This window comes from Microtus pennsylvanicus, chromosome 4 (assembly GCF_037038515.1).
Source record: "Microtus pennsylvanicus isolate mMicPen1 chromosome 4, mMicPen1.hap1, whole genome shotgun sequence".
NCBI classification, from domain to species: Eukaryota; Metazoa; Chordata; class Mammalia; order Rodentia; family Cricetidae; genus Microtus; species Microtus pennsylvanicus.
Genome location: NC_134582.1, coordinates 12,257,350 through 12,281,617, shown reverse-complemented (window position 1 = coordinate 12,281,617; position 24,268 = coordinate 12,257,350). Strand labels below are relative to the sequence as shown.

General features: G+C 47.1%; 1 protein-coding gene across 2 annotated transcripts; it reads right to left on the bottom strand.

Annotated features, from left to right (window-relative positions):
* Positions 1 to 1,675: 1,675 nt before the first annotated feature.
* On the bottom strand, positions 1,676 to 24,005 carry Lipg (lipase G, endothelial type). Of its 2 annotated transcripts, none has more exons than XM_075968277.1 (10): positions 23,650 to 24,005; positions 20,321 to 20,502; positions 18,561 to 18,740; positions 17,223 to 17,334; positions 11,081 to 11,302; positions 9,981 to 10,223; positions 9,250 to 9,370; positions 7,986 to 8,204; positions 5,363 to 5,467; positions 1,676 to 3,618 (listed from the first exon to the last, which is right to left on the bottom strand). In XM_075968277.1, exons 1-10 carry the CDS (start codon positions 23,744 to 23,746, stop codon positions 3,597 to 3,599), a joined length of 1,503 nt encoding a protein of 500 aa, XP_075824392.1. In that variant the 5' UTR covers positions 23,747 to 24,005; the 3' UTR covers positions 1,676 to 3,596. The 2 variants fall into 2 exon arrangements, with proteins under 2 accessions (XP_075824392.1, XP_075824393.1); XM_075968278.1 differs by having other exon boundaries at positions 3,466 to 3,618; positions 7,986 to 8,048; positions 23,650 to 23,846.
* Between the last annotated feature and the right edge of the window lie 263 nt (positions 24,006 to 24,268).

Genomic DNA, 24,268 nt, shown 5'->3' with positions numbered 1-24,268 from the left:
TTCCAGCCTGGGCTCTGAACATACTCAAATCATAACTGACTTGTCCATTTCCTCTAACAGTGGTTTTGTGAGGAGAAAAAGTGCCACGGTGCTAGTGCTGGAAGAACATGAATGTGCAGTTCAACCAAAGGCCTGGATCAATGGAAGTTTGGGACTATGGACTTTCAGTTGATGTGGGTCACATGTCTGCCCTGATCCTGGGCAAGGTACTTTGGCATGCTGGCATACCACTGTGGAAGACACAGTAATACAATGTAAAGAGCTGTCCTAAACCACCATACTATGTCCATGTCCCTGGGAGATGTGGCCGCCAATAAGTCATCAAGATTCTTTTTAGGGACCACTCATACCTACCCTTGCAGTTCTTTAAGAAAGGAACCTCAAGACATTGGTTCTTGGGAGCTTACAGGGGTGTTCATGGCTGTTTTTACTGCACACACTGGTTTTGGAAACTACTGTCAACTTTAAACCTGGATTGCACAGACCCAGGATCTGATATCAGTGATGTGTGGCTGCTGAGTATGAAGATACATGCCTGTAACAGCAGCACTTGGAGGCTGGGGCAAGAGGGCAACCTGTGTCACAGAATGGGTTCCAGGTCAGCCTGGGATAACAGGGAGACTTTGTCTCACACAAACAACAAAAATCAATTATAGGCACAGGAGCGTAAAACTGGGGAAAGATCTATTGGATTCACCAATCACCTGGGTTTTTTGATGGCATTAATGCAACACTGTATTGCTGGCTTGTAGGAGAAGTCATTTGTAACTAGCTTGTTACTGTTTTAAAAACTATTTTTAAAGTGTTTTAACATTTAAGACTAGAAATAAAGTCAAATTTATATAATCCACCTAAACTTAAAGTCCTAACATACATACTGAGCAATGAGTTCAAGACCAGCTTAGGAGACAAGCAAAAGAAGAAAGAAAGAAAGAAAGAAAGAAAGAAAGAAAGAAAGAAAGAAAGAAAGAAAGAAAATGAATACATCCTTTATATACTAAAATTTGACTACCAGACTGAATAATTTAAACAGCACTTTGGTTTATCCCTCGCCTCCAGGGGAGAACAATTAATTTCTAGTAAACAGATGGCTATATCCAATTCCCTTTTTATATCCAACAGCGGGCTTTCCGTTGGGCCCATGGGAATCCTGAACAGAAACAGAACCCCAGCCCCTCGTGATTGACTCCAGACAACTGTTAGTCAGCCCCTAGAAAAGGGGACTCCTCTTTCTCTTCTCACCTTCCCATTGCTGGAAGAGTCCCTGAAGGGACACCTTGGGCTGTAGGCAGGCACAGATCACACTATGGATGGCTCAGGATAGACCAAGCACCTGACTGCCCCTTGTCCTAGCAGGAACTTCAGTGTAGTGGAGGAACCAGCTCCACCCAGTTTATGACACTGTCATTTGAGCCCATACAACCAAACCTATGTGCTCACAATGTTCCCTGATGTCCCGCTACCCTCCCTCTTCTTAAAAACATCCACCCTCAGCTCTTTTGTGATTCAGATAAGCGTTTTTTCCCACCCATTACTGAAAGCAGTTGTCCACTTCCTGCTCACAGTGGCTAACTCTCAAATAGAGACTGTATCTTATACTAAAGTAATTACGTATCAAGTCCAAGACCTGGGCAGTCATATTGTTTCCAATTTCAAGAAATGAGTTACCAGACAATTAAGAGTTGTATAGTTTTTATTATTTTACTATTAAACTTCTTAAAAAATCTTGAAATGGTTTCATCTTCAAGTAAAAACCAACCATATATTTGTCATTATACATTATATACACTCAAGAAATAAATAGTGGTCTAAGCCTTTTTTAAGCATCAGATATACAAACAAGGCTTCAAGCCAAATGGATAAATACACAGCTCCCAGGGATTCAGTTTTCCAAGCTTCCGTGACTAAACACGGAAGCTGGGGGTCGCCAGGAGGCGTGGCCAGTAACAAGCTCGACTTTGGCTAGAAAGCGACGGCAGAAGCACACTGAAGGCTTGAGGGAGCCCTTTTCAGTAAGGCCCAACTGGTTATGTCTTCGGAAATTTGGCTTTAAACGGCGATACAAATTTGGTACAGTACAGATACAAAGGAAGTCCATTTAAAACCTAAATACAGAGAGTGATTGCTCTCCCACCCCCAGCTGTCAGCCCTCGCCCAGGCGGTCCTCTGGTTGTATACCAATGAAACGGTTGGATTTTATGGATAGCTTTGGGGGAAAAAAAATCCCCTGTTTATCACATCAGGAACACACTGATAGGCAATAGTTGTAGACATCTTTGTGGAGTGGCAGAGAGGATTTCCTGAGTTTTGCCTCCAGGAAACCTCACCGAGGCCTCAGTTTGGACCCACCACCACCTTGATATACCATCTAAGCAGATGACTGAATTTCCCTAAGCCTTGATTTTGCAAAACAAGAAAAATACCGGCTGCCTCGCACTCTGATTAGGTGACACACACGCAAGCTGTCTAGAAACTACAGAAGGGTGTCTCGGGTAGCACATTTATTAGTTCACGTTAAGACATAAACCAGGAGGCTTTTCCCAGGAGCTTACCACAGAGACAGCACTGATAGGAAAGCAAGCTATTTCATAGAAGAGAGAGCACTGTATCAAAGCTCAAGGCCAGCTCTGTCAAGGGTGGGCTGTTTCTGCACAGCAGGCATGCAGAAGACATGCAATACTGTCTAGCTCCCTAAACAGCGGAGACTTTGCTCCACCACTGTGGCCACCATGCATGATTTTTCTGCTTGCTGCTCTGCTAGTGATCAAGCATGGTCCTTAGAGGAAATGGCACACAACAAGCCTCAGCTCCCCAGCTTTTTCAGCCGGTAGCCTTGGCCCCAGCTGTCTTTAACCACAGGCATACCTGTGGGCTATAACCAGTAGACCCATAACCATGGGCCAGTGAACTCTGATTCCAGAGATCCTGATCCCATTGGCTCCAGATGCAAAGATTGAGTCGTGTGTCTACTGCCCTGTGGTAATTAGTTGAAGGGCTCAATAAAAATGCCAACAGTGAGTGAGTTTCAGAAGGCAAGCTGGGGAGCATGATGGGATACCCAAAATAGGACTAGGATCTGTCAGTCTCACATGGGAGAACACTAGAATTAGCATCAACCTGACCTGTTGTCCCCTCAGTGGGCAACAGGTCTGTCACTGTGTTATGAGTCTTCAGGGAAAGACTTGTCACTAAAGTCCAGTGAGGCCAAGCATCTGTCAACCTTCCACACAAAGCCACTTCCAAGCCTGTGTTGCCTGTGGCTAGAAAAAGCCAGGGCTCACCTAGCCACAGTGAGAGAGTGGCCCAGAGTGCACCAGGGCTCTGGCCATCCCAGTGATCACATACAGCTTCCCGAGGGGTCAAGGGAAGTTTGGAGTTAGGATCATCAGCTAGAACTTCAACAGGGCACGGGACTCTCTGGGAGAAGTCCCGGTTGACAGGGCAAGCAAGCTGAGGCCAGTGAGTAGTAAGGTCCTCCTGGGGCTCCAGCACCAAGGCTGAGGTCTTCCATCCCGTGGGTCTTCAACAGTAACTTTCCTCCATGTGTATGGACAGCGGGCTGTGGGCAGGTAAGGGCCTCAGGGCTTCCTGGGTGCTCAGGCCAGCTCCAGAAAAGGACTGGAAGGAACCATGTGAATATAGTGTTAGCTCACTTACCAGCAAACCTGTACCAAGGTGTGAACTGAGACTGAGTGTTCTGCACACGGGCCGGCAGTTTTACTGATTTGCTTTAGGAGCAATGGAAAACTTCCCTGTGAGAGACACCCACGGGAGCCTGTCTGGGCTGCTAGGTGCACCTGTCACAGTCAATGCACTCATGAGTTTTGCCCAACACACACACACACAAGGGTGAGGAGGACCATAGCCCTTCTTTGCCTTTATCTAGAAGCATACTGTATTCCCCTGTGGCGGGAAGAGAAAGCGTTGAATCAAGAGACCTGAATCCTATTCTCAACTCTAGGAGCTCTCTGAACTTTAGTCTCCTTATTGGTGAACACGTTCATGTCAGAAGAGAGAAACCCAATGGCACTGCCTGGGCCGAAGAATGCCCTGACTTCCGAGTGTCCCTTTATTGCTTGGACTCCTATTGCTTTGTGTGCCTTAGAGAGGAAATAGAGGGCTCACTCGTTTCCCAAAAAGAAAGAGTGTGAGCCAAATTATATAAGTTAGAGTGTTCTAGAACAGAAAAAGAAGTACCTCATCCCTTCCAGGGTATACTTACTGTCTATCAGTGAAATTAATGTATGCAGAAGCACTTTGAAAGAGGTCAATTTAAATACAGACAAAAAAATTAAAATAATGATAGAGGGAGATCAAATGAGCCCGCACTAGACTGCAGCCCTTAATGGGGGTGCAGTCTTCAGACCCCACAAATCTGTGTTTACCAAGCTTGGGATACACTGATGTTCCTTAACAGAAGCCAGATCAGAGGCGGGTGCAATCAGGCCTGCCGGGTAGGCAGCCGATAATCACAGGGAATCCCTGCAGATGGCTTGCTTGATAATTAGGACCTAAACAGTGGCATCATCTGAGCAGGTGCAACTTCCCTACTGAAATGAGCAGGCTTTAGCGTAAAATGACCCATCACACACTAGGGAATCTTGGGAAAGAGACTTCATTTTCCCAAGCCTCAGTTTTCTCAGTGTCCCCAGGGACCAGAACACCTTCCTCCTGAGAGTGTCGATAGAACTGAAGGACTCTGTAAGTCTCTGGATGCAGGTGGGCACATGTTGCATGCCCATCATTCCACGGCAGGATTATCATCCAGACCTCTGCTGTGGACAAGGGGCAGGAGGAGAGAGAGGCTAGAGAGACAGTCACCCTCATCCTTAGAATGATTTTGGTTTAAATGGCATGAGATCGGCTCTACCGGGGATCCCACTGCCACACACCATGATGTAGACCTTCCTCCGCCCGAATCCATGTGGTTCCACACCAAGCAGTGTGGTGACACAGGACAGCCAGCCTCTCTGTCGTCTCACTTGGTTCTACACACAAGCAATCCTGTACCTCAAAAGTGGGGAGAATTGGGCCCGCTAAGGTCCGCCCATACCAGTCTGGTTTCCGGAGAAATCTAACAAAATCTAATACTCTTCCCTTTCACCCTACTGACTGTAGTTGGGTGGCAGAAGAAAGGCAAGAAACGAGACTTCTCCCCAGCCCCGCTCACTACGGAGGAATCACTAACCTAAGATGAGGGGAAATGGTCACCAATACTGGGGTTGTGTATACATGCACAGTGAGCACCTAGAGGACAAGACAGCAAGGGACAGTCACATTCCCTGAGGTGTTTGTCCCTCACCCTCTACCAGGTGGGTTTTATAAATGAGGGACTTTCTGTCCGCGGCCATTTGTAGGTTACCTGGTTTCATTCTTCATTCTCCAGCCATCCCGACATTTGTGAAACCACAGCTCTTGGCCAGGAGAGATGCTAGTCTGCTTAGGGTCTTGAGCACAAAATGTCATTCTAAAAGAAAAAGAAGCCACTGTTGTTAACCAAAACTCTAGACAGTGCTTTCTGGATTCAACATAAATGGGAAAGGAAAGAGAAACTTTCAGCATGTTATATGCACTCCAGAGCCTGCAGGACTGCCTATCCCTGCTGCAGGACTGCAGTATGTATCTTGCTTTGACTCAGTCTTATGCAGCTTGATCACACATTTCCTGTTTTTCCTCTCTATTTTCCTGCAAGGCTGCCTACTATTTGGGGCCATAACCTCTTGGAAGCTCTCATCCCTGTCAAAGTCCCCATGAACCTGACCACTCTGGACCTTTGTACAAAGGCATATCTTTACATGAATGTTGCTTTGGTAATTGTCATTGCTCACAAGATAGACTTTAAAATTAAAGTTTTGTTCTACTTTGGAATAAGTTACGCTGCTTGAAACTATTTAGGGGTTTTGAGATCAATGGTCAGCCTCTCCACCAGACTCAAGGTCCCTATAAAACACTGCTATGAAATACCCAATGACAAGAGTACTCGGAACTCAATTACGTGTCAAAATCAAAGGTTTGGACTGGAGAGCACAAACTGCACTTGCAGAAGACCAGAATTCTGTTCTCAGTCCCCAGGTGGAACAGCTCACAGCCACCTGGAACTCCAGCTCCAGAGAACCTTATGTCCTCTTCTAGACTCTGTGGGTGCCAGCACTCAAGTGCACAGACCTACACACACACACACATGCACACACGTAATTTAAAATTTTTAGATTAAATCTTTAAAAACAAGGTTCAGTTCATGGACAGCCAGAAACAGAGAAAGGGTCAACAATCTGATAATCACCATTTCTTAACAGTTTGTGGGAAGCAACAGCTTGTGGCTGAACCACATAGCCTTGGTGTTGTGATTGCCACAGTGCTGACCCAACACCTTGTGGGATATTCCACCCGATGCTGAGGCAGGGAAAAAGCCACCTTCTGGACCTTTCGTGGGGGAGTCGAAGCACCTTTGGGCCTACATATTTATAAACCTGCAAAAAGATAGCTTACCTCACTCATGATCAAAAAATACAAATTAATACAATGTCCGAAAAGCTGCTCCCACCTGAATGGCAACAGTGTCCCACCACAGGAGAGGAAGGAAAAGAGGGAAGCCATGATGCTGGGGCCATGATTGAAAACTAGTCCAAACACTTTGGAGAGTTACCTATCAGCAGACTATATCTAAAGTTATTGGATATAGTCCACAGACATCTGAATGTTTAAAACAAACTCATAAAACAGTGTGTCCAATCATGGGAAATCTGGATTCATCTAAAACAAACCGACATTCTGCTGGTGGGTATAAACAAAGGTACTGATGGGCATAAAAGCATAAAGGGATCACACTACCACAAGTTCATTAAGGCAAAATTTTCATTCTATCTGGTTTGGAAGAAGGGAAGTTGAGGGCAGAGAGGAGGGCACAAAATTGACTCCAAATGTTTCTGCGAGTTTCGCAATCTTCTATCTGAACACAATTTGGGAAATTGCTTATACTTGATAAGTCTCAAAGATGATTTAATGAGTGTTTGCTCTATCTGAAATTGTTTATAATAATGACTGTGCTTCTGTAGTCACACCTTCAGCCCAGTCTGCCCCTCAGAGCGCCGGGGAGGAGATCAGGTACAATTTTGAAGAGCATAGCCTAGCCCCTAACAGCTCCCCGCCCAAAAACTCTCTAAGACACAGGTTCCTAGAATACACTCTAGGGATGGATCCAAAGTGCCAATTTACTCCCTCTGCTGCCAGCCTGGCCAAGGACAATAGACGCAAACAAGACACAGGAAGAATCAGAGTGGAGACAAGGTCAGAGAAAAGACAAAAGGGATGTAGACCGCTTCCTCCAGCCTGAGGCTGATGGCGGCCACTGCAGAGGTCGGGGAAGGAAACTCTCCTCTGCTGAAGAGCATCTCCAGAGCCTCACTGGCTTTGCGCCCTTCTTGGCAGAGTTAGGGCTCAGAAACAAGAGTTGACATACAAAGGTCTGGATCTTCCAGTTTGGGGTTCAAAGGACTCAAAGGCTGCCAGCTGGCACAGCACAGAGAGTTCTCCGCTGGTGGAAGCCACAACCCCAAGTGAACAGCAGGACTCAGTCTCTGGAGGAGACTTGACAGCACTCTGAGAGGCGGGCTCAGGAAGGCTAGGTCTTGTAGAAGACTTCACTGTGTGCCCAGATGCTCCAATTTGCCCCTTAACACAGCACACGCAGAGAGCCCTGTCCAGGGAAAAGCCTCTTCCTCTGGGCCGGCACAGGACTTGGCAAACAGAGCAGGCACTGAGCTCCAGACAGCCCAGCCCTTTCCACCCCTCCTCCTGAGAGCTGTAGTCAGGACATAAGATGTATCGCCGTTTCCAGAAGCCCTTATCTGGGAGTAATAGCCCTTGCAATGATAGATAAAGTTCAGCTGGGGGCAGAGGGCTCTGGGTATTACTTGTACAAAGGAGGAAATGAGGAAGAGCTGTACCCTTGTCTCCCAAAGGCCAAGAAGGGCAGGAACACTTACTTGCGCTGGGTTTCCCCAGACTTGACACGAATCCTTCGGACGTGCAGCTCCCTCGAGGGGTTTCTGGGTTGAGACAGTAAGGTGTAAATCTCATTGAACAGGTTGTACCAGGAACCAGATATCCCCTGCCAGGTAAGTTTGATTTTCAGGAGATCACCCAAGTCCTCCTCCGTGTAGACCAGGAAGGTGTTGGTGGCATTCAGCCAGATCTTCTCCACTCTGTAAGGTGAAAGAGAAGCTCATCTCCTTCCCCTCCCTCCTTGGGAAACTGGCACAATCCGCCCACCTCATGCCCTCCACGTCTCCACTTCACAGGACCACGCAGGAAGCTGGGTTGCACTCTACGCTGACAGATAACTTTGCCCAAAGTGCCTAACTTCTTATCAAAACCATTCCTGGGCAGCTCTCCCTTTGCGCCACTAATTCCTAAGAGACGGTGCCAAGGAAGAGCAGAAAAGAAAAACGCAAATTGACCTTCCTGATACAAGCATGCTGTTCCTCAGCTAAGAGGCAGCAGTTTCCCTTTCTCTCCCTTCTTCCTTCCCTCTCTTCCTGCCTCCTCTCCCATTTTGCATGAACTGCCTTGCCGTATGTATCACGCTAGCAATTGTGGATGCCCAAACCTTGTCTTCCAGCAAGAGTATGACTCTCACGGCCTCCTTCTTTTTCCCTCCCTTCCTTTTTTATCCCTTATATTTGTTTGTGGACAAGATCTCAGTGAATTTCTCAGACTGGCCCAGACCTCACAATTCTCCCCGCCACAGCCTCCCCAAGTACTGGGATCCCGGCTGCACTGCCACACCTGGCTTGATATTTCTTCACAATGACAACATCGCTTGGCAGGATGCTCTGTGTCTGGTGGGAACTGAACAAATCTCTCCAGACCTCCATGCACCCCTCCCACAGACGATCACTACAGAAGATCCAGGGATGACACTCATAGAGTTCCCAGGTCCCTAAGCCCTCAGGTATCAGGCGTGGCCTGAGATGAAACAGCAGTTTCTGTATGGCTGATCCAGCACTTTCTCACGCAGCTGATTCATCTTGGGAACTTCCCTCCCTGAAACCCTCCGAGTCAAGGACTTAAAGGAGAACACACGGTAGACAGAGAAGATACAGATCCCAGCTAGAACCACCCAGCTCCTCCCCTGGGCAAGCCGTCTTGACTCTCCAGGACTTCTTCCAACGTCTTCCTTGCACTCTCGAGCTCAGACTAACTAGTTCTCCATCCTGAACCGAAGTTGCAAAGAATGTTCACACTTACACTTTCAAGGACATGCTCTGGGAGTCCGCGTTAGTGCCATACAGGGTGACGTTCAAGACGGGCTGGATGTTTCTATTGCTCTTGTAATTGAAGATGTGGATTTTCATCTGATAATGGTTGACTGCATGGGCAACAGAACAAAAGCCTTCGTGAGCCTTGCTTGTCATCTCAAGAGTCACACAGCACATTGAAGTTTAGAAACAAAGCATCCTATTGGCCCTGGCTAGCCTTAGCCGGGCTCTGGTCTTATTCCACCTGATAGCATACGGAACCAATGCAGAAGTGTCCTGAACTTGGAGGGTCAGATATTTGGGGACTTGGGGCTATTTATTTTCTACTGTGTGACACGGGATTAAGGACTAAAGTATAGACCTCTCTAGGTCTCAGGGTTTTCATTTATAAAATACTGTTTTACAAAATATCATAAGCAGGCTACAGAAGTAAAAACTACTGCTTCAGGCTTCTGTATACTTCGCTGCCCATCCGCTGAACACTGACATGGAACTTTGAGATATTGATATTGATAATTATGGGGTAGCATTTACATCACAAAAGGGGCTCTTACCCTGGATTTTTAAAGGAGCCACTTTACTAGGGCATACACAATATGATTGGTCTTTAATAACTTGCTACATAGACCACAGCTCTGGGCTGCTCCATGCCCTGTTCTGCTACAAAGTATAAAGGAAGAAAAGGACTACCGGGTACCTGGGAGCCTGAAGGTAAGTTACCTCTGAAAGGCATGCCAGCCCGGGTTTTTAAGTACATTTTGCTGTTCCTCTTCTTCCTCATTTTCTTGGCATTGTAGCCAATGCTATTACAACGGTTCTTCCGGCAGCTGAGACAGATCCCCTTTTGGAAGCGGTTGGGGTCCGTGCACTGGAAGGCGAAGCTCGGCTTGTCCTGATTCAGCAGAGAATCGACAAAGAGGTGTACGGATCGCTCGTGCTCACATTTCGCCGCTTCTGTGATCACTGAGGAAACAGAGGGACCGAGAACACACGGAATGAACCACTTCTGGATGATTCCACCACTCAGTCCGTAGTCACTGGACAGGATAGGTTTATTGAGGCAGGTGGTGTGTGATAGAGCAGCTCAGTGATATTCCAAGCGCCTATTAACATACAGAGGAATTTAAAAGACCATTGCAGCCATCTGACTGTCTACCCTATGGGGGGGGCAATGCTAATACACTCAGAGAAAGGAAGAGAAGAGAATTCATATACTAAGAGTTAAATAGAAGACCAGGAGTGGTGGCACACTCCTTTATTCCCAGCATTCCCAGGCAGAGATGGAAGGGCCTCTGTGAGTTCAAAGCCAGCCTATTCTACAGAGCAAGCTCCAGTTCAGCAAATACTACTTAGAGAGAACCTGCCTCAAAAAAAAAAAAAAAAAGAAATGAAAAAAGAGTAAAATGGTGTTAAAGAGAAGCTGTATGTATGGTAGAGTCGTGAAGTCTTAACATGTGTTTGAATAGTAATACCAGAAATGAAGGCTGGGCTTGGTGGCACATGTATTTAATCCCAGTACTCAGGAGGCAGTGGGAGGCGGAACTCTGTAAGTTCAAGCCCAGCCTGGTCTTCATATCAAATCCCAGGCCAGTGAGGACTACATAGTGAGAGCCTGTCTCATAATAAAAGAAAATGAATCAATAACTGTGACTTGGAAACGTAAGCCAGCAGATGAACGTTAACAGGCAATAGCATGACTCAGCACTGTGGGAAGAGACGTGAATAATGACGTAAACTGTGCCGGCTGCACTGACAGCTCTGGATGACTTAGAAGATGGATGGAGGGATCCAAACACAAGGCAGATTAAGTACAAACTCACTTCCTAATGCAAGAGATGCCAAGACATCACTGGATCCACAGCCTGGCTGAGAGTCACCCCCATTGGGATAGATGTCAATGTGACCCACGGGCCTCAGAATCCCAATGCTCATGCCAAGGGAGATTGTGAAGGTGTGCAGGACATCCACAAAGTCTGCATCATCCGGAGACAGCCTCTCATCGTCGTCCACTTTTTCAAACAGGGGGCCTGCGGGATCCAGACCTGCAGCAAAGAAAGCCAAGATGGACTTGTCAGAAGAGTCAAGACATTGAGTCTTGACTTAGAGTCCAAGTCTGTAGAATTAAGATGCTCTTTGAGCCAGCATCCAAATTCAGATGTGGAAGGCCTGGGGAAAAAATAAATAAGGAACCCATATGTGGTTGATCCAATATGTCACCCCTGGAATTAAATCCTATAATTATAGAACCTACATTTTTTTTTCTGAAGCCCTGATGCCTCTGTCAGCCTAGTAACCACAAGATTTACCCCACCATCAGCTCTGGGGAACCACAGGAGTGAGAACTAGAGCAGTTCTAGAATAAACTCAGCTCCTGACCCAAGCCACTCATCCCAGCCATCTGCCCCTAGGCACCTTCCGCAGCAGAACTCTGCCTGCCCCAAACCAGAGGGTTTGTATTTGGATTCCCTCTTCCCCTTAGTTAGGAGCCAGGCCAGGGCCCAGGCCCAGATATGGATGAGAAAAGCATCTCCAAAGCTCAACATGCTGCAAACCCAAACGCCGGACTTCACCACACCTTCTGTGTTGCAGCCACGGTGAGAAAGACCTTCCGTGTTGAACCCGAAAGCTGCTCTACACGGCCCACTGGTTCTCCCGCTTTGGACTGCTCAGATCATGTGAAAGAGCTTGTTATAAACTTGAATTCTACCGTGTGGCTCTAAAAGACACTGGAAGGACACCCAAGTGAGCAGCCATCCGCACACATCAGGAGAGCAGGTGGGGAGGGAACTGGCCAAGTATACACAGCAGTGAGACTTAACACTGTCTTTTCATTCTGAACTATACAAACATAAAAACAATGTTTCAAAGAAAGAAATAATGAACAGGCTCTCAAAGTATAAGTGCAGATGTCTGAGTCTCTGGCCCCCAGGGCTACCACACAACACAGAAATGTAGATTGGTTCTCTGGGTGATCCTATAAGTCGGTAGCTTGTGAACAAGACATTGAATCTTTTTTCCTATTCTTCAGGATCATATTTGAAGTGTAACCTCAGGCCTCAATTCATTTATATGAAAAATTAAGAGATTGAGAATTTATCTGTATTCATTTTCGAGCTGTGGTTATACAAACTGGATTTATCCCAACCAGAAAAGCTATTTGCTCTACCAACACACAAAAAGGATTTGGAAAGAGTTAAGAATTAAGATGTCGGGGCTGGAGGGATGGTTCAGTGGTTAAGAGTACTAGCTGTTCTTCCAGAGGACCTAGATTCAATACCCAGTAGCCACATGGCAGTTCACAATTGTCTATAATTCCAGTTCCAGAGGATCCAACACTCTGACACAGACATGCATTCAGCATACACCAATGCACAGAAAAATTAAAAAATAAATAAATTATTTTTAAAAAAAGAGAAAAAAATAAGATGTATGCAGGATAGGCCCTGTTTTGTCCAAAACAACGTTGGGCACTGAGAGTGTTTTTGTCCTCAAGAGACATTTGGTGATTTGGGGGAAAATTGTTATTTGTGGCACTTGTAGGTAAGAGAACTAACATCTACAGGGGACAGGCCAGAGTTTCAGCTAAACTTCCTAAAAGATGCCACATGGCCTTGCCACACATACATACATACACACCCCAAATCCCCACCAGCCCACATAGTCTCCCTTCCCAGCCTGAGAGACCCCAATCTAGAGACGCCAAGGTCTGGAGCTCACATGGTCATGAACTATGCCATTTTGTTGGGTTGTGTTTCTTTGTTTTGAATTTCTGAGACAAGGGGCTGGGAAGCTGACAGAGGGCTAATCAGTGCCACATACAACAGCCCTCATGTCTCAAAAGCAGGCCCTTCCCTCCAACCTCTCCGTGGAGCAGCGGTCTGGCCTCTGTCCACCTGCATGTCCCATACATGTAGAACACTCACTATGTAAACCACGCTGGTCTCGAACTCTTAGAGATCTGCCTGTTTCTGCTGGAATTAAAGCAATTGTCGCAATACCCAGCAAATCTGAATCTGTGTCTTAAAAGGAGGCAATGGGTAACAGAACCACGTTCCCCAGATCCAGCACCAAGAACGAGTGAGCTCACTGGGAGCCATGTGAGAGGGTGAAGGTCACTGTTTCACACGTAAAGTGAATATACTGGACTCATTACTCATGGAAACGGGTGGAGGTTAAAACCAGAAAGCTACAGAACTTGGGATGATTTTATGGGTGACCTCAGCAGAAAGGTATCCCAGGATACTTAGCGCTCAGCCCCAGCCCAGGACCGAAAGGAAGATGGCAGGATAGTATGCCCTTCCAGAATAGCCCACAACGGCCTACTGCATAGGCTGCAAGGGCCGTTGTACGACACAGAAACTTCTCCCTGCCTCTCACTCTGTTCACCGAAGAGGAAAAGAAGAGGGGGAACATTATGCTTTGCAACCAATACAAGAGAGGGACTCTTTGCTTGGTACAGACAAAGGTCCCCACCAGACAGGGAACTCCATGGAAACGAAGCTGTGCTGGAGGAATGCCGACAGCTGAGGGGGCCTCACAGGCCAGTGTGGGACTTCACCTACCCAGCTCCCTGCTCGGACTACGTGACACACATCCCTGGCCCACAAGCTCAGGAGAAAAGTGACATGATCTACTTTTTATTATGCATTTTATCTATACTTTTAGATAGTATCCAAGGGCAGGCCTTGCAACCCAGTAACCTGGACTGACTCCCAGACCTGCTACTTATAGTGTGCAAGATATTGGGCTCATTGTTTAATCATCCAGACCTCCTTCCCCTAACTGTGAAAACTGCAAGGTTACTGCGTGGCTTAGAGATAACATGGAGGAAGTATCGTGTGCTGGAGGAGTGGACATTAAATAGCATCTATTCTATAGCCTGCACAGCATGTATGCCACATGCATGTTTCTTAAAGGAAGCCACCCACTTGCTTATTGCTCATAACTTTCTGGACACAAGTTCAGTTATGAATACATGACCTCTCCCCTACTACACCACAGACTGCTCTCTGAAGCTGTTCGCAGCAAGCCCCACACCCTCCAGCCAAGCAAGACTGGGACTCAAATCTCATCTAGGCCCCAAGCTAAGGACCCCTGTGGCCTCTGCACCATGGCGTCACTCCCTGAGGACCACACACAAGCCGTGGTCTCCATCTTCTTATGGATAACTCAGGTTCTCATGAGAAGCCTACCAACCTGAAGAAGAACAGAGACAACCTACCTCCTTCAGATATCTACGACAGTGTGTGGCAAGCAACTGGACAGATGCCAGGCCTCTGCTCCACAGAGAGGTCTGAGGGGAGGGCCTGCTCTCAGGACACGGGGCTACTGCATGTGACATTAATTAGCGTCCCTCCAGTTCCCCGGCTGGTCACAGACAAGAGGCCCTCTCCACGGCAGCTACCACCTAAACAAGCAAAAGGAACTGGAAAGTTCTCTAGCCAGCCTGATCTCACTTCAGACTAGAAGCAAGGAAAAGCAAAATCTTTGGTTTGTCCTCGTTGCTAAGGACGTTTTGGACCTTGACCCTGGGAGAGACCACATGAGTGCCGCAGTGTGCATCCAGCTGGCCCGGTTCTGGAATACTGGAGAATGGCCACATAATCACAGCCTCCTTTGACAGTTCAAGCCCCAGGACACAACAATTCAGGAAGAAGGGCTCTCAAGCTGTGCTGGATGGAATCACTGGCTCTAGAAGAGTTTGTATGCATGTGTCTGTTTGTGTACCTATTAGGGCTCTGTATATATACTATTGTTAGACTCTGTGCACACCTATTAGAATCTGTGTATCTATTAATAGAATCTATGTATCTATTAATCTCTGTATGTGCAAACCTATTAGACTCTGTGTGTACACCTATTAATCTGTGTGTGCACACCTATTAGAGTTTGTGTATGTACCTATTAACTCTGTGTGTGCAAACCTATTAGATTCTGTGTGTGTGCCTATTAATTTCTGTGTGTGCACACCTATTAGAGTCTGTGTGTGTGCCTATTAATCTCTGTGTGTGCAAACCTATTAGATTCTGTGTGTGTGCCTATTAACTCTGTGTGTGCACACCTATTAGAGTCTGTGTGTGTGCCTATTAATCTCTGTGTGTGCACACCTATTAGAGTCTGTGTGTGTGCCTATTAATCTCTGTGTGTGCACACCTATTAGAGTCTGTGTGTGTGCCTATTAATCTCTGTGTGTGCACACCTATTAGAGTCTGTGTGTGCCTATTAACTCTGTGTGTGCACACCTATTAGAGTCTGTGTGTGTGCCTATTAATCTCTGTGTGTGCACACCTATTAGAGTCCATCTCACCTAAGTCCTATTTTAAAATAAAAGCATTACAGGGAAAGGCAGAGGTCCTACCTTTTCTTCTAGATGCTCTCTGACTATGGCTTAAAGGTATCCTCCCCTGAAAAATTCATAGGCAGGAAGAGTAATCCCAAATCCAAATAAGAATGGCATTTGGAGGTGAGATGTTTAAGAGCCAGTTAGCGTTAGGTAAAGTCATCTCCGTGGTGTTTCCAACATGATGCTGATGGTTTTAGAAGAGAAAGAATAATCTCAGCTAGCAGGTTTGTTCTATCTGATCATGTGATACCCCTACTATGTTATCATTCAGCAAAAAGATGCCAGGAAGCAAAAAGGTCTCCTATGCATTATAACTTGTCCAGTCTGTGCTATTCAGTTATAGTAACAGAAAGCAATATAAGACATCATTCTTAGTATATTAGGGATCAGAAGGGAGCTAGGGGTTAATGCCTATAAAATAATGCTGGGAGGAGAAAACAAGTCAGGGCAACAAATTTACCAACAATTTTAGTATAGAGGAAGCTCTGTTGTGGACCTAAAGATCCCCAAAATGGATAAAATATCTTTGACATTTTTCATAATCATTTAATACTTTAGTCCAAATTCAAGCTTTAAAAATTCACTCTGATGTGATTTCCAATACAGAAAAACTCCATTTTCTGTTGCGTCCCTGGATAGCAATATCAGAAAAGTCTCTTTAATTACAAAATTCAACCACTCATTCTAAATAGTAACTGTCAAGATAAAGATGCAACCTTAATCATGGGAAGAAGCTATTGGTTGATGAAATATAAACCAGAGGCAGGATTCAAATTCTACCACTCATATCTCAAATCTCGTGTGTGAACCAAAAGTGAACACTCAGAAGCTTGGAAGCCCAGGCTCCCTTCTGGCCTCTGCTCTTCGTTATTTGCCCCTAAGCAAGCTGACTCACCTTTGCCTGTGCCCTCACCTCCTGAACTAGACCAGGGGTTTCCAAGCTGTGCTCCGATTGCTCGATGACCTTGAGATTTCCCCCACCTTGAATTTCTCCCAGGAAGGAGAAAATCTGAAAGGCATGGCTAACACAGCTCATACATACACATACATGAAAGGGCATGACTAACACAGCTCATACATACACAAGGAAGGGCATGGCTAACACAGCTCATACATACACATACATGAAAGGGCATGACTAACACAGCTCATACATACACAAGGAAGGGCATGGCTAACACAGCTCATACATACACATACATGAAAGGGCATGACTAACACAGCTCATACATACACAAGGAAGGGCATGGCTAACACAGCTCATACATACACCTGGAAGGGCATGACTAACACAGCTCATACATACACCTGGAAAGGCATGGCTAACACAACTCATACATACACCTGGAAGGGCATGACTAACACAGCTCATACATACACCTGGAAAGGCATGGCTAACACAACTCATACATACACCTGGAAGGGCATGACTAACACAGCTCATACATACACAAGGAAGGGCATGGCTAACACAGCTCATACATACACAAGGAAGGGCATGGCTAACACAGCTCATACATACACAAGGAAGGGCATGGCTAACACAGCTCATACATACACATACATGAAAGGCATGGCTAACACAGCTCATATACACACATGGTAGAAGCAGATCTTACCTGTTATTCTGCCCAGTGTTCCTTTCACAAAATTGCCAGCATATCCAGCCACATGTGCTCCAAGGCTATAGCCAATCAAGTGAACGTTCGCAAGAGAAAACTCTTCCTTCTCCTGAAAAAAGGCATCAAAGAGCGTGAGCTAAAGAGTGTAGTCCTGAGCTTCCAGGGCCACCAACAATTCAGCTTGTCCATTATAACAGAAGCATCGCAGGGGTCACAGGCCTAAGAGTCCCTGCAGCATCACCAGTGTTGCTGGCATGCACTATGGATGGTCCACACCAGGGACAGGGATTCTACAGGGCTTGGTGGCACTTGAAGTGCCAAGGGGCAGGGTGAACGCTAGGACCACAGGAGGCATACCTGAGCTTTCCTCTGCAAGCTTCCCTACAAGGTTTCCTTTCTTTGGGGCAGTATGTAGAGGTCACGAATGAATCATTGTAGAGGTCAAAGGTAACATACCCTCAGAGACCAAAGTGCCAGCCATCATCACCACAGTGACCTGCTCCCTGCCAGTCCTCTTAAGTGTTGACCGCTACTGTACCCCCAGAAGCTTCTGACTCTTCGCCTTAAGCTACCTGCACCCCCACAGTTGGAGAAGTGACCCCTTCCAGAGTACTTAGCTGGGGAAGGCAAGGGCCGTGCTGAGGTGAGGCTTTGACCCGTGGTTCAGAAGACACTCTTTCCAGCACCCCAGAACAAACAAGGATTGCTCACAAATCTTGCCCAGGATTCTGCCAGGAGCCATAAGATTCCAGGGCGAAGGGAAAGTCAGGCTGGAAATGCTCAGCATCTAGGGTCACTTTGTCCATAGACCCCTTGTCCCTCCTGCCTGCTAAGTCTACTGGTCTCGGGAAAATGGTTAAATTATAAAAAGTAGATGAAGACCTCAAGATGTGCTTTGCATACACTGTTTTAACGAATGCAGTCAATGATCTATCTGAAGCAGCCTTCTTGCCGTTCCTTGGCACGGCCACCCTCCAAAGGCAAGAGCAGCCGTCTGTGGCTCCTTCAGATGGAAAACCAGACCTGGCTCCTGGCCATTCTCAACAACCCTAAGGGTACCAGCTTCTAAGGTCGGGAACTAGTCTCCCACAAGACACTTTTCTACGGCAAATAAGAGAACAGAAAACTTCAGAGATCTATCGATCATTACAAGGTTCTCAAGCAGGCTTTGAGGTGGTTCATGCAGTGCTTTAATTCAGCGAAAACGGTAATGCTGGGGATTCTCATCACCTCAGAGTTCGCGGTAACTACATGTGCTCCGCATTTCCTAACACAATGCAGGCTCAAGGTGAGGGGAAACCCTAATAAAGATGGCTCCCTTGTATCCCTGCTTACCTGCAACCAGTCAAGCATCCCGGCCACTCTCTGTCCCACCACCTTGATATTATTGACTGCATCTGAGTAGAGCTGGTGAGCCAAGGGCAGCCAGTCAACCACCACAATATTGGCATCTCTCTCTCTCGTCTGCAGGGCCGACACAAGTTTATACAGCCATTTTTCCAACATGCCACTCATCTGCAAAGAAAACAGAAAGATTATTTTCCTTCTAATTCTCCTTCTGGACTTCAGCGATCCCATGATCCTCTCCCCATCTGACCGGTCCTTCGCAGTGGCTGCTGAAGGAAGGAAGCCTCTCTCCCATGTGTAAGCTGGCCAGAGGCAGAAAGGCCTTGATGCTTTCTTTCCCCCTGTGCTCTGCAGGTATCTGGTTTCCCTTCAGATGTCTCACAGCTGATGTGCCGGGCTATACAGTGCCCTTCTGTCTGCTACATGGGTATTGGTGGTGATAATGGCAAGAGGTTAGTCTGAATCCCTGTTACAGTCAGTTCATCCTTCAAGGAGTTAGCGAAGGTTGCCATGGAGAATTAGCTCCTCCCTTAGAAACACACTGTCACTTAGGCAAACACCAAGCTAACAAATGATGCCCTCCCACAACCCATCTCTACCATCCTCTTGACCCCAGCGTAAGAAAAATCCACCCCTGGAATCCCAAATTAGAACTCAGAACACATTTTTCCCACAGAAACAACATTACACATGGTGAGTAGAGGCAGTTGTAAACCTATCCACACGTACGTTATCAAATAAATAGATTGTCTGTGCTTAGCCTGGGAACCCAAACACTATTTACAACTTGCTTCTATGGGAAACTACCATTCCAAGTTCCAAACACATTACAAAAGAACTTTCTGGAATGCTCCCCATTTGTAAGCTACAGGCGGTTAGTATTTGCATTTTGACAGGAGGGAGGACCTTAGAGAAATTCAAATGTGAGATTCCACTTGTATCCTGAGGGATGAAGGCAGACAGACAGGCCCTCCGTCATCACTGTCGGAAGGTAGACTCCTACCTTCCTGACTCCCCGGCCCAACCCCAACTGTTGACAGTAGATCTAATGTAACGGATATGAATTTCTCATCACTAAGAGGGAGAAGGTCCCCTCCCAATTAGTCCAGGAAGAAATCTCGTCCGTTAACAGTGCCATTTTCTTACAGACTGTCTTTCTATGAATGAACAAATCCCTTGCTGGCCAAGAGTTTCTGAAGCTGAGTGTTAAAGCCCTTTTTTGTTGAAGTTTGTCATGGGCCTTTCAATGGAAAATTGCTCAGCTAGGGCACAGAAAGAGCCCCAGTGCCTTTAACCGGGGCCACATCTATATGCAAACAGGAGGGCAGCATGCCAACAGAAGCCAGCCAGCCAGGCCAGCTGGCCCCTCCGAACCTCTGAGCCCGTTAAGTTGCCTCAGTTCAGTTCTGCTCCAAGAGCAGGATGGGCCCCCTCCAGGCAGTGGTTGGCCAATGTAATTAAGTATAATTAGAGATCCTTCCAAGCTAAGGGAGCTGGGCACTGGCCTCAGGAGAACCACTTTCGGAAAGCCCATTGCATGCCAGCTCTAAATGCCACCCTGCTGAGCCCAGATTGCCCCCTCTGAGAAGCGCCCATTACATTCTTCACAGCTGTCTGAAATACAAGCAGCCCACAAGGAAAGGGGGGGAGAGGGTTTGGAATCTGGAAGCACCACTATTCTTTTTAATTGACCAAAACAAAAGGAATCAAATCTTATAAAAAGCTGCAGAACCCCCTCCTGGGCTCACCGTCCATCCATGAATGATGAAAAAGGTTTTGGCTGTCATGTTGAAGCCACAGTCTTCCAAGAGTTGGCTGTTGCCAAGGGCAAGATTGCACCCTTCATGCTCTGGGTCCTTAGAAGTGCGGATGTTAAAAGCCACAGAGGGTTTGGCGGAAGCCCGTACTCCGGTGGGCTTATGATATTCATCTGGGGAGGAAGAACAGCATAAATCCTTCTGATGGCTGGGGTAGTGACTTCTAGCTCAGTCTTGAGCGAATTACTTGTCGCTTGGGTTTTAATTTTCACGACTACTTGGTGTTTCCTCTTTGCCTTCTTCGGCAGTGGTTCTCAACCTAAGAGTCTGATAGTTACAGGAAGATTTACAACAGTAGCAAAATTGCAGGTATGAAGGAGCCATGAAGTAATTGAAGCTACTGTAAGTCTGTTATCATAACTGTCCTTCATGAATATTAATTAGTCACTTGAACTGAATTCTGTTGCTCGGAAATAAGTAGCTGCCTTTCTTCCTCTCCTTTATTCTTCCCCACCAGACTGATTTTCCTTCCTTTCTTCCCTCCCTCAAATTCCTACCTTTGGAGTGTGGGTTCTCTTTGCCTGAAATGCTTAAGACTAGTTGAGTCAAGAATTTGGAAATTTCCATATTTAAAAACAAAATCTTTATGGCCAGGCACAAAGGTGTATACCTGTATTACCAGTATTCTTGAGGCAGAACCAGGTGGAGGCAGGATGATTGTAAAGTCTAGGCTAGCATGGGCGAAAGAGAGAGTTCCAAGTCTGAGTTCATGCGCTCTCTCTCTCTCTCTCTCTCTCTCTCTCTCTCTCTCTCTCTCTCTCTCTCCTAAGCCTGATAGCTCACACCTATAGCCCATAACCTCAGAACTTGGGAGGCTGGAGCAAAAGGACTTCTACAAGTTTGAGACCAGCATAGGTGACATAATGAATTCCAGGCCAACCTGGATTTTATAGCAGGACTGGGGGACGGGAAGACAGTGACAGAGAGGGGGACAGTGACATCAGAGGGAGAAGGCAAGCATTGGGGAACATACCACATATTTATTACATGACAGCCCCAGCAGAGTCTGGGGTAGCACTCCCTCCCGACCCCTCCCGTGGATCAAATGCACTAATATCTCTGCAGAGAAACATAGGACAGCTCACGCTCTACAGGAAAAAAACAGAAAGATTACAAATAGCTTTCTATCGGGTTTGCCTCCAGCTGAGGTGAGAGCCTGTAAGGCCAGGTTCCTGCCATACAACTTCCCAGCAAACTCTGCAGTTTTGAGAGATCTGGGATTTTGCAATTGCAGGCAAAAGGGTCAATTGCAATTGACCCACTGTCCAAGCAGCTGCCCTGGTACTCCCATTTTGATCCTATGCTTATTTCAAACTCCTTACTCATTCTTGGGGTTCTCTGCAGGGGCAACAGGCACCGGTTTGCTATGCAAATACCTGAAGCCATGGGAAAATCCCCCCACAACAGTCAAGCGGCCCCTTCCAGCTCTCTGCAACTTACAGTGTTGCCTTTCCTTGCTCCCAGGACAACACTAATGGCCACTGTGGCCATGTGACACCGGGTAGGTGTCAAATTATCATTTGAGATAATTACTAGCTGACCCCCTTCATCACTCACTCAACCATCCTAGTAATCCCCTCTTGGTGACGGATTAGGGAAACAGAATGTACTCCCTCCAGTTACCCAGAAGTCACAGGGAGATACCAAATAAACATCCAGGAGCTTCATTCACCCAAGAGTTAAGCACGGAAGGAAAAACCAGTTCTGGTGGCACACGGCTGGGCTGTAATTCCCAGCTACTGGGAAGGCTGAGGGCAGGAAGACTGAAGATGGGAAGCCTGTCTGAGCTACGGAATGAACTGAAGGCAAATCTCAGTAGTTAGCTAATCCTGATTTCAAATTTTTAAATACTAAGAAGAAACGATAGTTGTAAAAGGCTAGGGATGTCGTTCTGTGGTAGAAAGCTTTGAGTACTCACTTGAGGCCATAGATTTAATCTCCAGTACTGAAAGGATACACAAGGAAGCTAGTTCGTAGCTGAGTGCTTGCCTAGCTTGCAAAGAACGCCGAATTTGATCCCCAGCACCCCGTAAACCAGGTGTGGTGGCCCATGCCTTTAATCCCAGCACTCGGGAGACAGAGGCAGGTGGACAACTGTGAGTTTGAGGCCAGCCTAGTCTATAGAATGCCAGGACGGGCTCCAAAGCTACACAGAGAAACCCTGTCTCAAAAAACAAAACAAAACAACAAATCCTTTCATTAGGTCCCTCTGCTGAGATCAGGGCCCACAAGGATAGTCTGCCACCTAAGTCTGTTCTTCGCTGGCTTCCCCGCCATCAAGAGTTCCTTCCTGGTACTGGAACACAGCCATAGTTTTCAAATGAATGGCGCCACCCCCAAAATACTCAGAACCACAGAACACAGAAACTTGAAGGAACTACATCATTCTTCAGGAAAGAAATTAGAGATGCCACCTACCCCAAGCCAAGCGTCTAGCTAACACTCAAGTTGGAAACAGGCTAGGAGTAGGTAGGTTTTTCCTGTTCCTTCCAACTTTAGCTCCCACTGCCCATAAACTAACATGGACTCGTAGCTCCTGGCGTGCTATCTGAAGAGTAAGTGTAGTGGTAAGTCTTAGTGTAGATGCTCTGGGATCCTCCACTGCCCTGGATGACCCCACCCTCACTCCACCAGGCCAGGTTGCCTCCGGTGAGAGAGTCATACAGAACCAAAGAGGGAAAAAAAAGACGCTAAAGAAAGGGGTAGAATGGGGGAATGGGCAGAGGAGGGCAAATTATTTGGGGAGGAAGTTACAGACCAGATGCCCCCTACAAGCACTTATCAATCTGAAGCCCGGCATGTCGCCACCTTAACTTCCAAAACACCTAAGCGTTGATGAAGGGAGGCGGGGTGGGGGAGAGGCACTGGAAGTTAGAGCTCTAAGAATTTTCTGGCCTCTCCAACCTCCAAAGATAAGACAAGGTTTAAATCATGGTATAATTTAAGTGAGGCTGGAAGGCAGCTCGCCAGACAGCGCTGATTAATGGCAGTGGGAGGAGGCGCGAGAAACGACTCCAGCCCACTCACTCTCCCGGCTCGCTTCCCCCCCGCCCCCCCGCAGCCTCCAGGATAGCTTGCTAGCGGAGGCTCTCATCCTAAGCACCAAGACAAGCGGCCTCCGACACCAGGGAGAACACAGCGCAGTGGGAAAGGATTTTGTTCGGACACAAAACGACCTAAGAAGGGTTCGCAGGACTGTGTGGGCCCAGCGCAGGAAAGAAGTGGGGGGAAAAAAAGTAATAAAAATAAATGCACATTACCTCGCAGCGACCCCTGGGGACGTAAGGTTGTGAGACTTCCCGCCGGGAAGCAACAATAGACGCTCCAGAAGTAGAGCAGGAGAGCCCGGTTTCGCATCCTTCCCTGCCACGCCCCCTCCTCTCAAACAGGTTTTTTTGTTGTTGCTGATGCTTTTTTGGTTTTTCTTTTTAAACCACTAAACCTCCCGAACCTAGAAGTGGGCAGCCATATCTCGGTCAGAAAGTGATGGGGCTGGACAGCTGCAGGTTGGTATCGCTGGGCGCGGCGGCGGGGGAAAACCGATGGAAGGACGCGCTGCCCTGCCGGACCGGTGCTTTACCGGAGCCTCTGCGAAGTCGGGGCTCACCGCTGTCACACCGCGAGCTCCAGGAGAGGTACTTTTTAAAAGTATTGGAGTCATCTGACCCATCGCCAGATGGTTATTTGCATAATTTATTCCCGTCTCGAAACGCTGATTGGTCATACCTCTGACGCCAAACCGAGAACTCCCCAAAGTTTGAATGAAAGTGCCACACACCCACCACGTGGACGCCCGCAGGGATGGACTAGCTACTTCGCTGGCCCACTCCACCGGCTGCCGCTTCCCCTACTATTCCTGGACCCCCAGGTCCTCCATTC